Source organism: Genypterus blacodes, unplaced genomic scaffold (assembly GCF_046128005.1).
Source record: "Genypterus blacodes isolate CSIRO-AG114 ecotype Tasmania unplaced genomic scaffold, CSIRO-AGI_Gbla_v1 ptg000093l_1, whole genome shotgun sequence".
NCBI classification, from domain to species: Eukaryota; Metazoa; Chordata; class Actinopteri; order Ophidiiformes; family Ophidiidae; genus Genypterus; species Genypterus blacodes.
Genome location: NW_027466897.1, coordinates 2,085,976 through 2,103,290, shown reverse-complemented (window position 1 = coordinate 2,103,290; position 17,315 = coordinate 2,085,976). Strand labels below are relative to the sequence as shown.

Sequence of the window (17,315 nt, the reverse complement as noted above, 5' to 3'; positions counted from 1 at the left end):
CACATTTCTTGCTCCCGATTCATTTCATGCTGTGTACGGTATTATGAGAAATGAGAATATGAGAAATGTAAATATGTCGATGCTTCGTCATTTTCATGTAAAGGTCATCGTGAATACTTAATGATGATGGTCTTTATATTTCCTAAGGAAGTTTGGGCTGATGCAGCTGAAGGGGATCAATTGTGAGAGAATCAGGCTGAAATCTTTGGTCGTCACTCCAAAGCGGTGGTCCTAGACTGCAGTAGAACCGTCTAACTTTGGCCAAATTAGTATTATTGCAACCAGGGAGAGCCTGTGAGAAAAAATCTGACAAATCTGAAAATTTAAGACCAAAATATTTCCATTTCACTGCTCTTAAACCGGCACAGATGGATGAGTTGTTGACCCTTTTCTGCCTCCATAGTTGTTGTTCATGCTTTTTGCTTGCAGCTCTACGATTCATTCACTGCACAACCAGACGTGCATCCAACAAATCATCTCATACAAATCTGGTGACATGCAATGAATTTAAAATAAACTGTTGTCAAACTGTTTGGAGGAGGCAGGAGGCCATGTTTGATTGAAAGTTGGGGCAGATTGGTACCTTCAAGCCTGGCCACGGAAGAAAAGTCCTTGTTTTTCCTGAGGAGTAAGAAAATTAATTTTGTGAGGAGACATCCTGATTAATCGCCCCCGTTGTTATCCCCTGTAACTTTAACTTGTGTGGAAGATCGGGATAAATAACAACCTTTATGTCAGTGAATGTACAATCGATCAATAAAGCCCATAAAGCTGGTTAGCTCACATTTAGCACCACAGACTGGGCTGTGTGCTGCCATGGCGCACAGCAGGAAAGAAGATCGGGGTGAGAAAGTCATTATCATCGTATAATGTTAATGTATCTACATTAGTTTCTTAATGCCTGTGTAATTATTTTCAAGTATATCTGACTGATGTAATGTTTTTATATGCTGATGATGACATATTCTGCTCTGGAAGTCTTTTTTATTATGACTTTTTTTGTGTCTGGACATTTTAAGGTGGCTAAAAGTCTGAGCTAAAGATGCCAAAAACGTAAAAGTAGACAAGAATCTGAAATACCTTCTGTGTTTCTTTCCATCTTCCATCTTAGATCCTGGTGACCTCCGTCCTGCGCTCCTCATTGGTGACTCAGATCGTATCGTAATCACCCACCTAAACGGTTCTGGACTTCATCCCCTGAGGTCACTGGGTGTGAATGGGACACTAGCGTTGGATTTCCACCACAGCCAGGAAAGCGTATGCTGGGTTGGAAACACAGAGTCATCTGTGCAACTCCGCTGCGCTGAAATCAGGAATTTACGTGGATTCACACAGGAACAGGAAATTAAGACGCAGCAAACCGTACAAAGTATGTTCCCACTCATTCACATTTTATTTTTCTACTCTTTTTCTCTTGTTAGGAGCTGCTGAGTCTCTTGTTACTGTTTGTGAGTCTAGAATGTTTGGAGTCTTCATTTATGTAGTAGTATCTGTTTGTTGTAGCTGTGTTTTGCCTCAACATCGCCGTAAGATCAAAAACAAGGCTGCCTTTGGGTCCAAAATAATTGATACATCTTAGTTTAGAGTCTGTGATTAAAGCAGAGTTTGCCAAATTTTACTTAAATGGACCAGAAATACCTCTCCTGTTCCACTCAATTCCCAGAAGGATAGAACAGAAAACTGCACTCATCAACAAAGCAGTGCAGCGGGCTACAAGATCATTATTTTTCAAGTATCCGCAATTAAAATAGTTTTACTACTCATCCCAGTGTCATTATTAATGACTGAGAGCTGCACCAGTCAAATGCACTTTTGATCAAAGACCTCAGACCCAAATTTAGCCAACCACATGTTGATCAAGGCTTCTTAAATTGTAAAATTATACAGACAAACAGAGCAATTATGGAGCAGATGTTTTCTGCAGATGAGTGGAGAGTGGAGTGGAACTTGTCAGAGGAAGGATGTAGACAAGGGAAGAGGGGGATGTCGGCCACTCAGCTCCACTCATATACTCTATTCTTGAAAAGGTACTACTACCTCTGTTGATCATCACACGAGCCAAGTACCCTTGGGGCACTTTGTGCACTTTCCTCATCACCTTCAATAAAAACTTTCCCGCTGCTGGCTCTCTTCCCCTGGAGGAAGAAAGCTGTGTAGAGCTGTCCGCAAGCGAATCCAGGCAGAGGAAGCAAGATGCCCACTCGCTCATTCTCTTGACCCTGGCCTTTGTTAATAGGGACTGCAAAAGCCCGACAGACAGGGAATTGCAGCCTGACAAAGATGGGGGAAAGCTCAGGTTCATCTCTGTCATGGTGCGGCTTCCTGCTGACGCTGACGGACGCTTCTTCTTTGTCATGGTGCAAATGGTTTTTGGAATTGTAATGGTTTTCTGCTTCATTCATGATGCCATTATGGAGAGTGTTAGGGTGGTTCTATTCATGTCAACATTATGGTCATGCAAATATAAAATAGACTGATAATCGAGTATTTATGTAAAATATAATGACAATGAAAAGCAACCTATGCAAATTCCAGAACCCTGAACTTGTAGTTTCTGAGAAGTTTGGCAGTGATTGTAGGAATGGTGCTCGTTGCAACAGACACACATCCTCCACTTTTCTTGCCTACCCTCCCGTTACCTCTTCCCTTCTGATGTTTCACCCTCTTCACCTCAGCCCTTCCCATCACCCCTAACCCCTGCCTCCCCTGCTGCTCATTGCAACTCTACACGCACAAGGAGGAGCTGAGGAGATTAGGAGAGATTCTTCCTCTCTTTGAGTTAACACAGCCTATTTAGTTTCTGTGACGCAGAAACGTCTTATTATGTGTTGGAACCTGACAGAGCGGTGAACGCATGTGTTTGTGATTGTGATTAATTGTAATACTTAATAAAATTCATTTGTCATGATTTACATTTTTCTCTGGTCCCAGAAGCCTCCCAGACAGAGTAACTTTGTGTCCCAGATGCTATTTTTACAAGAAATCCTTAATTTCAAGCCCTGGTGTAGTTTGTATTTGCAGGAAACTAATGAAACCCTTATTGTTGCCTTGCAGATGTGGAGCAGATGGCTATCGACTGGCTCACGGGGAACATGTACTTTGTTGATCGGGTCAGTGACAAAATATTTGTCTGTAACCGTGGTGGCGACACGTGTGTTACTATCCTACAACTGGACCTGCTGAATCCTAAAGGAATAGCTGTGGATCCTCTCATGGGGTGAGTCTTCCTCAGACTACTCAGTGCTCCATCTCTGGAAACTCTGCATGGCTCATTCATCATCACGCCTCCTTTGTTGGGCAAAATATATATCTATATATAGTATATGGTATATATATACAGTATATAGGCAATACTATTCATTTACTGTTAAAGTTTGAGTTCCAGTGAACAGATTTAAATGATTCCCTGTCCTTCCACTCGGGCCTTTTTCTCTGTGCACTGTGTAATTTGGTGGATTGCTGCTGATGCCTCAGACAGCTCCGACTGTCTAGACGTTCATTAGTATTCTCAGATTTCACCCTACGTCCCCCCAGAAGAAAATGCCTTTGCAGGACTTTCTGTTTGAGGATTTTTTGCCTCGGTCTCACCAAAACTCAGCGGAGGAAAGATGTCCCCCGCACTGTGTGAGTGAGACAGACTGAAACACGGCAGCATGTGGGTGACAGCGACACGGGTGTTGCAGACTTTTGCGATATGAATGTTTCTTCCGGGGTTTGCTGTGGGAGGATTTGTCACTATGCAGGAAAATGCAAAACAAGCTAAGCGATTTAAATAACACGCAGCTGTATGAGAGGGAGGCACGAGTGTTTCCAGGAGGGGAAAGCTCGGCTGATTATAGCAGTCATAAGCAGCTAAGAGCCTTTTCTGTCCTATTATTCCCTGTGTGGAGGAGGGAGACACAGTCATTATATTTTGAGGACACAGGGCAGGTAGTGGGACCGGATTCTTAATGATCCATCTCTCCTGAAAGGAACGCTGTGTCATTAAAGAAGAGGCTGCCTTTTCAGAACTGAGGCTCATAGTAAATGTTCCTAAACATACTAAGGGAACACTCTGGCTGCCAGAAGGTAAATCTGACCTTGGATCTTATCCGCCCATTCATCTAAAGGAGGAAGGACTGAAAGGCTTGTTTAAATCCAGATTGTTTAATTATACTTATATATTAAACATTGTAGTTCATTGCTTATCACCAAAGTAATGTGTCACTGGTTTCTTAATTGCAAATAATCTTGATTTAGATTGAAAAGCCCTCGTGGTTCTCTTGGGCGTAATTCAAAATCAGGCGCATTATAAACAATATAGAGACTGATCCTTAAAGCTGATTGGTTGTTGGGGTGTTCCAGGAAATATCCAAACAAAAAATAGATTAAAGTAACTGTGCTTCCACCAAAGAAAACCTCAACATTCAGTTTTAAAGCTCCACATATTAAGAGACGAGGTACAGATGAATAATTTATCAACAATGGACAAATATAAAAATAGCAACGACAAAGAGAATCTATTACAACCATTTACACACGATTGAGTAACTAATATATGTGGGACAAATACAATTAAAACTACTAAGAAATCAAACCTAATGTCAGCAAATGTTATCTAATTTGATATGTTATTATAAATGAAGCCAGTAACAGACATTTCCAATTGAGCCAACATGATTGCATGCAGATCTGCCCTTACTGACACAATAAATCTGCTGTTGCGTTTAATGAATTACCCAAAGTAGTATTTCTGCTTCAAGCTTCTTTCAGATAAACACATCATTTCTCTGTGGCGTTAGTGGGCAAATATAATGAACTATTAAAATAAATTATGCTGTGGTTATTCTTCTTGTAGCCTTGACAGCGTTGAGCTCCATGAGGCTCTGGCGTGGAGGAGCTCTGTGCAGAGGGATGATGGTGTGGATATAGAGTGTGCTGGCCCACAGGGGAGATGAGAATAGCTCTGGCTAGATTGACTACATAAGGCACGAGGGGTGTTTTTTTCATGGCTTCTGCGTGCCTCTAATTGGTGAGACATGGACACAGCTGTTTGTGAGAAAGCGAGGCTGAGAGAGGTCCGTCAGCCCCGAGCGACGGAGTGAAAACAAGAGGAATCAGAGAGGTTTTAGAAAGCGCCGCAGCACGGGAGGGACACTGCTTAGAGAATCTGCTCCGGTCTGGCAACTCGTTTTTTTTCTTCATTGTTGCTTGATTGTCTTTCTGCTGACCTGCCTCTGTCATGCCGGATAAGACATTTCATTTTCTTCTTTAACTTTTCTTTAAGAGAGTGCACTTTTGAGAGTTTGGGTATAAGGTGTAATTTGTTTCTCTCTTTAAATTCTTATCAGTTCCACTTTAAAGTAGACTGTATGCCCAGGGACCTAAAATAATATGCAGCTGAATGGAAATTCATTTTAAAGCTGCTGTGTGTTCACAGCACTTGGGAACTCAACTTAAATATAACAACAAATGTAATGTGAGCAAAACTGCAGTGAGTGGCTGCCAAAAATGTTACCTTATCAACACAACACTCATACCACCACCCAGGCTGAACAGGCTGAGACAATGATGTTTTAATAGTAAACTGGCCTAAATATAAATACATTTCTTTAATAGACGGTACAGATAAGCCAAAGCTGTGTACATATATAACTTTTATACTGAGATTGGTGCTTTACTTTACAAAAAATTCCAAAGAATATTTTTTTAAACTCTTTCTTTGGAAGGTTAAGAAATCAGCTTAATGAAAATTCCTGGATCCAGATCCACAAATGAAATGTATTCCTCTTCTCTGGGCTATGTGCATCCACTGGGTTTTAACTAAATCAGCTCAGAGCTTTTTGAGCCAACTAACAAGCCAACAGATAACAAAACAAGAATTCTAACAGTGAATACAAAAAGTCCAATTCACTTAAATACTTAATGTATACTTGCATGTATCATTAAACATCCTCTTGTGAATTCGCCTGAAATGTATTGAAAGTGGTTAAATTACAATGTAGTGTTCTTATACAGACTTCTATAGTCTCATTATTCCATTTGTACAGTAATTTCACTTATTAATTTAAAGGTTCTTCAAGAAAAATTCAACACCACCACAGTTAAATCTGTATGTATGGTCAAGTACAATTTATTTAGAACAGCAGCAAGCAATTTTTGACTGTTATCATGCAGGATTATAATGGTAATTCTGAATAAAACAGCAAAAGGATGTCTGAAGCAACCTTGTCATTTACAACCATGGCTCTAAAACGATGAGACATAAACGGACAAAGATGATAATTAAAGAAAACAGGAAGAGAATAACATTTTATAGCCGAGACCTTTCTCTGATTACTAGCCGTAACCAGAGGACTGTATTTAATCTTCAGTTATGCTGTGACACACATTATTTTATCACCGGTCCCATGTAGCTCCATCAAAGCCTTCCGAGCATAGATCTCATCGGGCGTTGCAGAATGCATAAGCACAGCATCAGCACCATCCTAATCCCAGAAAGCTATCATTTGTATGCCACGTGGAGGTGCACCTGTTTGGGGATCTGGGCTCCTTGCTGATGCTGACAGTTTTCCAGTGCAGAATGGGCCGAGGTTCAAAGGGCAGCCCATCTCTCCCCTGACTTGACTTGTGCAGATTAGGCCGGATCCCTGCAGCTCACTGGCTGGAGCTCGTTATCGCTAAAGGCTGTTGGATCTCCGTCTGTACTGAGCCACAGCGAGGCAGCCTGGTAGGATCGCCATGTCAATTACCAGCAACCCTGAATAAAGAGCACATTCCTCCTCACATAAATGAAAACATAACTATACCCATTCTCACATCAATAGTAACTTCTGTGCTCTGATGTGTTTTATTGCATCAGAGATAAATGTTTCAATGAACAAAATAAGAAATAACAGGACAGAATATAGCTTTGTTTTTGGTCTGTTTTCAGTTCCTTTCTCTTGGATCTTGGAATGATGACACCATCAAAGACTGGCCATGTGGCCTCGTCTTTTTTCAGACACTAAATCGTTCGGCTCTCTATACATCACAGGTTTTATTATCATTTAATGTCTGCTCACATACCCTGAGGTCCTCTCCAGCTTTATAAATGTCTCTGAAAGTACGAGAAAGGAAAAGAGAAATGCTGCTTTTTATTGTGTTTGCCTCCTGGAAACAGAGTGCAACAGAAGAGCTTATTGCCAGACAAGTTTGTTTAAATTGCTTGTAATTAATATTTAGGCTATTCCAAGTTAGATCTCAAAATACAATGTCTACGATTCCTACTGGGTAATGGTGTTAAGTAAATAAATAAATGATTGCGGATGTTAATTGTATTTTAAAATGTTGCTCAGCATCAGACAAAGCAAAGAGATGTTAAGGGCCCCAGTTGGTGGGCGAATTGAGGAGAGCTGTGCAGCAGGTCATGTTTGTTCTATAGTGTGGAGGAGTGTGTAGAGTTGTGGGTTTAAAGCTGTCGTAGCAGGATGTTTGGGCTGATTGTGGGCTGGAGTTCTGCTGATGTAGCCACTTATCTTAAACCGACAGCTGATCATAATTAGAGCCTGTCCACCCTGCGATTTGGCCTCATTTATGGGATTAAGAAACCAATCCGGTTTCAGTTTGTCCTGTCAGGTAATGTGTCACTATAAAAGGCACTTTGGAAAGACAAATGTCCAACTTGAGTTTGTCGTTTAGCAGATGTTTGACAATCTGTCTGTTCCTTTGATTACAATTGAGGAGTTGTGTCTCAAAGCTAAAGATCAATGTGTGACTCTAAAGAAGTGATTTTCAACCACTGTGCAAAGATCGGCAGGTGTGCTGCGTGAAATTATCCAACTTCACTTAATTAGTCCAAAAAATATATTATTTAGTTACTGCAAATAATTTGCCACTGTTGTGCGTCTGTGCTTGCAATGTAGTGACAGGCCAAGAATTCAATCCTCTTCCATGTGTACTGACCTGACCTGCCCAGTAGGTGGCAGTAGCGCAATAATGACCTTGTTAATTTAAGACAATTGAAGACAATAGAATTAGTGATGCGCGCGCGAGAGGTGTCGGTGACAAGACGTACAGCGAATGGATAAATATTTAAAAAGGAAAAATGAAGACTCCAAACTGGGCCCTGGACAAAATTCTAACCCAGATGAAGAGAGCAAAATGAGTGGTGGTCAAAAGAAAGCAAAAACGGTGAGCTCAAGCACACACAGCTAATAATATATATTTCTTTTGGATCTACTATGTACCGACTCTGTCATGCTAGGTGTGAGGGGAACACAGTGTCATGGTCCCAAGCTAGCTTAAACGCTATCTCCAAACAAAACACCCGTCACTTCAAAGCACGAACACAGACTTTTTTGTTCGCCTGCGAAAAAACACGCAGGAACAGGAGAAAAAACTACAACGGTGTCTGCGATAGCTCTGAAAGCTAGCTACTTAGTAGCTAGCTGAACTCGTAGCCAAATCAAAGCCACGCACTGTGGCAGAGGAATTAATATTACCTGCCTGTAAAGCCATTGTAAATGAGCGGTTGAGAATAAATTGAGACTATTGACTAATTGTCATTGTAAATGTGTCATTTTGTAACACTTTTGGTTCGTGGTGTGACGCAGGATTTTTTAAATGTAAAAAATGCGCTTTGGCTCAAAAAAGGTTGAAAAACACTGCTAGAAGACAGAAAAGAAAGGTTGTCAACAATGTCCTCACTTGATATGGCTTACAATTCCCTATTCCCTAGACACTAGAGCCACATTACCAACCCACTGAAGTTGTGTAACTGACTACATTGCACTCAATACAATTTATCCATCTTTAAATTTAACACAGTGAGCTGAAACATAGATCTGTATATAATTATCTGTGGGTTCATCACTAAAGTGACATTCTTACATTACATAGTAATTTGATTCAGTGTTAATATCATATTTTTGACTTATACAGGTTTAGCAATTTGAAAACCACTTGCTTGTGTAAGAATACTTGCTGCCCACTGCTCCTCTTGGCACCTATCGCTGTGTAACTGCATGTGATGTAATGTAGTTTAGGGCAGAGTGATTCAGCTTCACTCTGTTCTTTGTGCCGGATCTGCAATAAGAAATGTTCTTTTTTCTTCATTTCTACTTCTGATACTTGGCTTTGGTCGTATTAGGTCCACATATTATGAGGTGGTTGAGTTCTGCCCTCTGGCCCCTCTCTTGTGATGAAACCATCGTAGTGGTTTTTAGTCCCATTACAGCCATGGGAAGGCATTAGATGTCAGGAATAAGTTCTTAAGGACTCCACTGTGTTGAGGACTTGCATGTTTGAAGTGACCTTACATGACCGGTGGAGGCTTTGTCCTCATCAAGTGTGCTCTTCATCTCTATGTGGGATTTTTCATTTAATCTGTATGTCTGTGCATATTTCAGGAATTTTATGGTAAACATGTTGGAATTCAATTTTAGGGTGCATTTTATAGACAAAGTTCTGCACAAAACTTTAATTCGGCATGTTCCACTCCCCCATTCACCCTCCTACCCTTTGCAGGATGCTCTTTTTCACCGACTATGGGAACGTGGCCAAGGTGGAGCGCTGCAACATGGACGGCACCAACAGAACTCGGCTGGTGGATTATAAAATCGAACAGCCCACTGCTGTGGCACTGGACGTGGTGAAGAAGCTGGTGTACTGGGCCGACGCCTACCTGGATTACATCGACGTGGTGGATTACAATGGCAAGAACAGGCTGACCATTATCCACGGGAGCCAAGTGAGTATGAGGTTTCAATATTATTATTATCAGAACTTTCTCCCTCTTTTTTTGAATGAAGATTTAAATCCCTGTGTGTTATCACTGTGAGACGTGCTGTATTCACGCCTTGTTTTTTAATTAAATCATTTAATTCCTCCACTTTTGAGTGGTGGACACATGCTTTATTAAATTCAGGAAATTAAGGCATATGTGCGACTGTCTTCCAAATGAGCACATCATTAGTCTGTAGTATACTTTTGGGGCCTTTCATTACAGATTATTACTAATCATAAAAAAGTCCCTTTAAAGCGACTTAGAGCAGTGATTTGCCTACAGTGATGAAAGAAAAAAAGGACATTTCCAGCTCTTTATTGTGAGCGCAGGTGTTCTTGGTATAATTAAGTGTGCTTCATAAGCTTGTGGCCTGTTTAGATCAAAAAGCCTCACAAAATTACATTTCCATGATAACTACCGCTTGAATCCCGTCTGTTTCTATTCTGTCCCAGCCAGGGATGTCGGTGATCAGGAGTGGCTGTAATTCTGTCCTTTAACAATTTACAATAAGGCTTCATTTTTAAGCTTGTTATAAAATAATTTGAATTTCATTTCTGCAGCCCCCCAATCATCTAGAATATTCTTATAATATCATTACATAGATGGGGTTTCTACTCATGCCAATCAAATTACAAAGCTTTTGATTGTAATTTCAACAGTATAACATTTCTGCTCGTTTCTATGGCAACCTGTCATTTGCCATAGTATTTTTTCCTCTTTGCCTGGCTCACCATGGCTGCTTCACCCATTTTAGTAATATAAAAATATGGACACACAGCGACACCCTTGTGTCTGCAACCTTTTTGAGCCAGAATCTTTATTTTGGGGCAGATATGCAGACATGGTTAAAGCATCAGCCAGGTAGTCTACCAACCACAATGGTGGGATAAAATAAATACATCCTGTTTTTTTCTCTTCTCAGGCTCCTGCTTGATTATTTACATTTACAGTACTTATTTCAGTTCCAAATACTTTGGCTGTCGACTTGTAAAATGATATGTTATTACATGATATGTGACAGTGACAATATGCAGCATATGCAATTCATAGTAGTGTAATGAATGTTGTTCATCTTCAGCTGTATCCAAAATAAAAATAGTGAAGATGAACTTGCTGTCAGGTGAAGCAGCTCCAGTTGAATATTTTTACTCCCTATTTCTAAATTGGCCATTATTATAATTGAGGCAAGATTGAAGTCGCAGTATTCACTGTGGAGAAATATAAATTTTGAGTTTGGGTTTATAAAAAATAGGTCCTTTGTTTCCCTGCGTGCTGAGTTCCTACTCTTGACTCCCGTAGCCGCTTATTGTCCTTCCAATAATGATCATAAGAAAGGACAACATGACCTTAAGAAACACATTTGGGATATTTTTGTAAAATTGTTTTCTGCTTTTCAAGTTGAGCATAACCGAGTACTGTGCACTTTGCATTTGCTGTCACTTCTTTTCTTTCTGCTGTCACTTGGCTCAATTTCCTCCTGCTAGAGGGAAAATGACACTTCAAAAAACCCCTTCTAATGCACCGGGTTGAGTTTCAATTTGTAACAACATTATTATCTAGCACAGCGGGAGGCGGCTGTCACTTTCAAAGAATGACTGCATCAATGACTCATCAACAGCGTCAGCACAGTGTTATGCAAACCCAAGAGTGCAAAAATAATGTTTTATTAACCTGTTTCATAACCATTACTACTAGAGCCCTAATGTTTTTCCTCATCTGAGGGTGAAGTCAATTTGTTGATCTGTTGGAATAAAGCAGACAAAATATGGCGTTGCTTTCAGAGATGTCTACTTAAATAAAGCTTTTTACTTTATATTTTCAGATAAACTCAACTGGTAACAATGAATGAAACTGCAGGTTTATCTTACGTGTTCTTTTACTGCTTGTACAACTTAAGCCAACAGACAATGTTTGGACTTTTAACATCCTTAGTTGCAAAGATGAATAATTTGTTAGCTGGTCATCACACAGAATTGGGGATGTCTATCTTTTGTTTGTTAAATGTGATAGAATGCATTGTTTAAGGTATAAAATAAGGCTGACTTTCTTTATATACACTTTCCCAACAGACGCATTATGTCACCAAGCTGCATTTACAACGTGCATCTTCATGTGACCTCTTTATCCAGATATATTATCCACATAACTAGAATGCATTGGGATCATAAAGCTATCTGATTCTCACAAGTATCCAGGTGTAAATGCAAAAACAAAATCTGGCCACGAGTTACAAATGTCAGCCTGCCTCATCTTCATGCTTCCTCTTATTAATGAATTTACTTGAATGGGAATTATCACCCACAAATCTGATTGAAATTCAGACAGCATCAAAATAACAAGAATGCATGTTGATGAAAGGTGTAAATAAAATTCCTGTCATCAGATGTTGTTACCCAGACAACCTCTCCACAATCACATTTCTTTGCCTTTTGTGTAAAATAGGTCCAAGCACGAAAATAGCCCAGATTTCTGTGTGCTACAGGTACAGATAGAAGCATATACATGCTTTTTGCAGCATGTGTGAAGCTGGAAGTTATGATGTTTGAGGTAGAGTTCTGAGGTCGTGTCCGCAGAGAGGGACGGTTGAGTGGTTTGTTTATTTTTTTATTTATTCTGAAGTAGGTTTCTTCCTGCCCCTGGCGTTAAGGCGTGGTCCAGCGGGTTTAGGCGCACTTCCTGTGAGCACAGCTCATCCAGCCATGTGTCTGTGTGCACCGGCGTGTCAGCCTGCTAAATGTAGCATGGAGACTGTGGTGTCAGGGCCAGTAGAATCCCTCAGGACTCGTCCAGCTCCTGACCCTATGTGGTCTGCCAAATGTGTACCTCTCCACCCACCCACACACCCACCCAGCCTCTCCCATCCCCATTGCACTCCATGTTAAAAGATAAAATTCCTCTCTGGTTTTCCCCCCACTATGTTTTATTCATTCATCTTGTGTTCTGACTTATTTCTGTCTTCTTCTGGGATTGCTCAAAACACTGTGGATCTTCTTGTTTTCCAGGTGTCATATATTTATGCATTAGCCGTGTTTGAAGACTACCTCTATGCAACCCATTCTGATCCATCCAAAGGGACCTCTACTACAGAGATGCTGCAGATCCATAGGTTCAACATCACAGCGGAGACCAGGACATTAGCCACCTTTGGGAATTCTAGAACAATCCGTGTTTACCACAAACTCTCACAGCCAAAAGGTAATGGGCATGTTGTATATGGGTCTGCTTCATCATGTGACTCCAGTCAGAAGGACGATGTTATTGTGAAAACAGGGTTGATTCATTGGTATGTTATTGTTTCCCTGCCTCTCCTGGTTTTGTCTACAGTCAGGAGTCACGCATGCGAGAGGGATTCATATGGAAAACCGGGTGGATGTTCCCATATATGCCTTCTGAGTGGCAGCTACAAGTCCAGAACGTGCCGCTGTCGCACCGGCTACAGCCTGGGCTTTGATGGACAGACCTGTAAAAGTTAGTACCCTTCAGTTACTTCAGTCAAAGTGTTTTCAGTCCTGTTCATGGAGGAAGATGACACTTCACAGTTTCCATCTCTCCCTGCTCTAACACACCTGATTAGGCTGATAAAATATGCAGAGCAGTAGCCCACGAGGATCAGGACTCAGATCCACCAGCTTAATAACCATATCATCATGAATTATTGCATAGTCAAGACAATATATGCTGAATACAAAAGTGTGGGGTAAAATGTTCATCATACTTGAGTGGAGGAGATGCACAGAGCACACAGAAGTGTCAGACAACTCATGCAGCCTCAAAGGTTGAAAGATACTGCTTCCAAGCGTGCCGCGAGCGAGAAATTGACATCCTTAATGAAAACTGGCAGCGTGAATCAATCACAATCACAGCCGAGCACAGGTCAACAAAAACGGGGACTGTGTCTACAAAACACGGACGTCTGGTCGCGTCAATGTTTGTCCCTACAAGCTGTCCACAACACTTCATTCAAGTTAGTCAGCTCTAGCAATAGTGCAGTGCAACGGTTATTTATGTATTCTATTTATTTAGCAGCGTGTCTTGCTCTGTTGCCTCACTTCTTGCGTGGAACTGATACGGCTATGTGAAAGAGTGCCGAATGCGGGTTGCTGATGTGTAGTTGTGGAACATTTTGATATGCAAACAGTGAAATCTAATAACAGAGGCCTTAGATAGGAACATGTGTTCTGACAATATGTTTGAGATAGGGTGATAAAGTTCCGGTACTATATGGAGAAGGACACATATTGTGCTTCATAATAGGGAAATATATATGCAGCCATAAGAGTTACCATTTCCTTGACAGTAATATTGTCGTGAGCCTGTAAAGGTCATGTATCACAATAGAGCGGTTTTCTATACAGGCATCAGACTGACAATGATAAAGGCGAGGGCTACTGGACCCCATTTGAAAATGATGTTCCACTATCGACCCGTCTCCAGTCTGATTGATTATTGCCATAATGAGATTTTAAGTTTGTCCGCATTTGTTGGCTGGACTGATCAATTGCTGGACATTGTGCAGTTGACAATAAAAGCACAATCTGAGATCCACCACATTTCGATCGGGTACGGGGGGGGGGGTAACAAACCGTCGGGTGGCTTTGGCGTGACACATTTGATTTATTCCCTCCTCATAGATGTTCTGATGACACCGGCCCCCGTTTTTTCCCTCTCCTGTAGCATAATGAGATTTGGCACTAAATGCTAGTGTTTCCTCATACAGCAGTCACGCTGGGGTTTGATATCTGGGTCTCGTGCAATGCTTAATTGTCTCCAGGGTAGTTGGTTTCTCCCTCACAAAATGATAAATTGAAGTGAGGCATGTGTGGTCCTCACCCCCAGCATCCCTGTCTCTTGGGTAGGTGCGGAGAGCGGGGCTAGGTCTGCTTGCCTCACTGGAAGCCCTCCTTCATTCCTCCTCTTGCGTCTCTGGAGGATCCCTAAGGGTTCGGGAACATGCAGCCCCATGAGCTGCTGGCGTGCCGCCGAGGAGCTGCCTCAGCTTTCTAGGCCTCTCTGTTTGCCTTTCCGCCCAGACGCAATACTATTTTAGATCAGAAGCGGTGTTCACAGCCAAGGCAAGCGATGCCATTGTCTCTGTTTGCTCAAGCATTTTCCTTCTCCAGCTGTCAGGGACAAAGCACAGTGTGATTGAGGGGGCAGAGTATAGTCATTGGCACTGATTACTGGCTCCATTAAGGTGAATGGATGGGCTCGGTTTTGGCTCCAAGATAAGAACAATGTGGCCGGTAAGAGGGTTTAATGCAGGGATCAGCACTGATTAATTAGACCAATTAATTGACAATAACAGTAAAAAAAGGATTTGTCATTTTCTTGCCTTGTAGAGCCCAAAAACGATCTCTTCCTGTTCTACGGTAAGGGGCGTCCAGGGGTCATCCGGGGCCTGGATATGAACATCAAGTCCAGCAACGAGCACATGGTGCCGATCGAGGACCTGGTCAACCCTCGGGCCATCGACTACCACGCAGAATCGGGATACATTTACTTTGCTGACACCACCAGCTTCCTCATCGGGCGGCAAAAAATAGATGGAAACAGCCGGGAGACGATACTGAAAGATGGTGGGTGGAGATGCTCTTTAAACCAAAAGGGCAACATTTCTTTAAATGAAATGCAACTTGAGTTAATGTTACGTCTTATATCAGAGACTGCTCTGTGACATATTACGTTAAAGCCATTTCCTGCCCTGCTCTATGTACTCTAAATGTACTGCACGCACATATTGCAGCTCATTTAAGGAAAGACAATGCAATCTTTTTTCCCTTGTCTGGCGACGGAGCTGTGTGCAGACAGAAACGTGAAGTTACAGCATTATTTCCTTTCCTGGGCCGCAGTAGTTAAGCTATAGTCTGCATTTTACTTAGCTGTGGTAAGTGCCCTGTAGTAAGTGTGAAAAATTGAGCTTCTAGTGGTAGTAGTAGTGATGATTTCTTTGTATGAGTGTGTTACTCCCTAATTTTGTGTTATGATTTTAAACAGCAACACAAACATACACGGGAAATCACTTTATATATGGAAATCCTATCAGTATTAATTATTTGCTAATGATTCACACAAGAGACACACACACACACATAAACTGTATATAGATTCACATATTGTTTTTATACCTGAACAATCCGCTTCATTCTTTACACATCAATAACAACATTACATATATTTTAGTAGTGTGTCTTCCATCTTGTCCCAAAGCTGTGAGTGACAATTTTAATCTTGTCGAATTCTCTGCTGTTCGTTCTATTCTAGAGCTTGACAACGTTGAGGGAATCTCGGTGGACTGGATTGGGAACAACTTGTATTGGACAAACGACGGCTACAGGAAGACAATCAGCGTAGCCAGGCTGGAGAGAGCGTCTCAGACCAGGAAGACTCTCTTAGAGGGGAACATGTCCCACCCCCGAGCCATCGTTGTCGACCCACTCAACAGGTCAGAGAGACACATGTCATGAAAGAACGGCATGGATATTTTAGACATTGATTTGAAAAACTATATGGTATAATTAATGGCATTCCGTTTAATATCAGCAAAGATATCTCAATATTCCAAGCTCAATTTTCCACCACTTATCTGTGTCATGGATGCATCCTGGGGGGATCCTCAGACATTACATGGACAGATGGGAAACATAATTCCTCCGGTGTATTCTGGGCTCCGTGTTCTCCTTCCAGTTGAACTTGTATGGAATACCTCCCCGGGGAGATGTTCTGCCAATGCTTGAACCACCTCAGCTGGTTTCTTTCAACGCGAAGCAGCATCAATTCTCCTCCGCTTAAAATGTCCGTTCTTGTTCTGGCGGTCAAATGTTGTGTGACTGCCGATGGTCATGTCATGTCAACTACATTTTCTAGACACATTCACACAAAGGCAGAAGCAAAGGTTCAATTGAGCCAAAGTCAGTAACTCTGTTTGAGTTTGAGTTAAGAAGAAGATAGTGTACATTTGTCCTGTGCTTTGATGTCAGCTTTGATGTCTCAGACTGCGATCACCATGCTGGTCCTGTACAGAGTTCTATTAAGACACCCGGCTCTAACAGATAACTTGCCAACAGTATCCCCGGTGTGATTTTGGGTTGTATCATTTGCTTTTTTTTATGTCAGAGGATTAATCTTCTTTCTTTTTTTTACTCTGGCCCTCCTACTGACGGCACAAATGATTAGAAAAGCAGCTTTTGGGCTTCTGATGGAGCATTCAGGTGCAGCAGACTTTGATCTCTATCTGCGCTGCTGGAAGGGGCTCTTCAGCAGAAATGGATGCTCCTCTCCAGCTGTTTTTCTTCGCTACATTGTCCCTATCACATTTTCTGCTCTGTTTGCACATCCAGTCTGCAGTAGCACGATAAGCATTACGGAAATCAACTTAACTCTTGTCACACCTCTATCTTTGCTCTAGTAGGGCGTCTCATAAATGTTTTGACGAGAAACATCTGCACACAAGCACGTTGGAGATTCACTCAGCTTTGTTCAGACGTGAGTGTGTGGTAGTGTATAGATGTGATTATGATGTAAGAATTTCAACGCCAACACTTAATATCTAAACGTCTCGGGATAATATCTG

At 41.5% G+C, this 17,315-nt stretch overlaps 1 protein-coding gene across 1 annotated transcript in view; it reads left to right on the top strand.

Moving 5' to 3' along the window:
* The window catches only part of lrp1bb (low density lipoprotein receptor-related protein 1Bb), a 173,737-nt gene that overhangs the window by 36,789 nt on the left and 119,633 nt on the right, over positions 1-17,315 (top strand). The window contains exons 5-11 of the mRNA XM_076159072.1: positions 1,112-1,369; positions 3,055-3,217; positions 9,487-9,709; positions 12,748-12,940; positions 13,070-13,213; positions 15,085-15,321; positions 16,007-16,187. Of these exons, the coding sequence (XP_076015187.1) occupies positions 1,112-1,369; positions 3,055-3,217; positions 9,487-9,709; positions 12,748-12,940; positions 13,070-13,213; positions 15,085-15,321; positions 16,007-16,187 (1,399 nt within the window). The remainder of the gene's footprint in view (positions 1-1,111; positions 1,370-3,054; positions 3,218-9,486; positions 9,710-12,747; positions 12,941-13,069; positions 13,214-15,084; positions 15,322-16,006; positions 16,188-17,315) is intronic.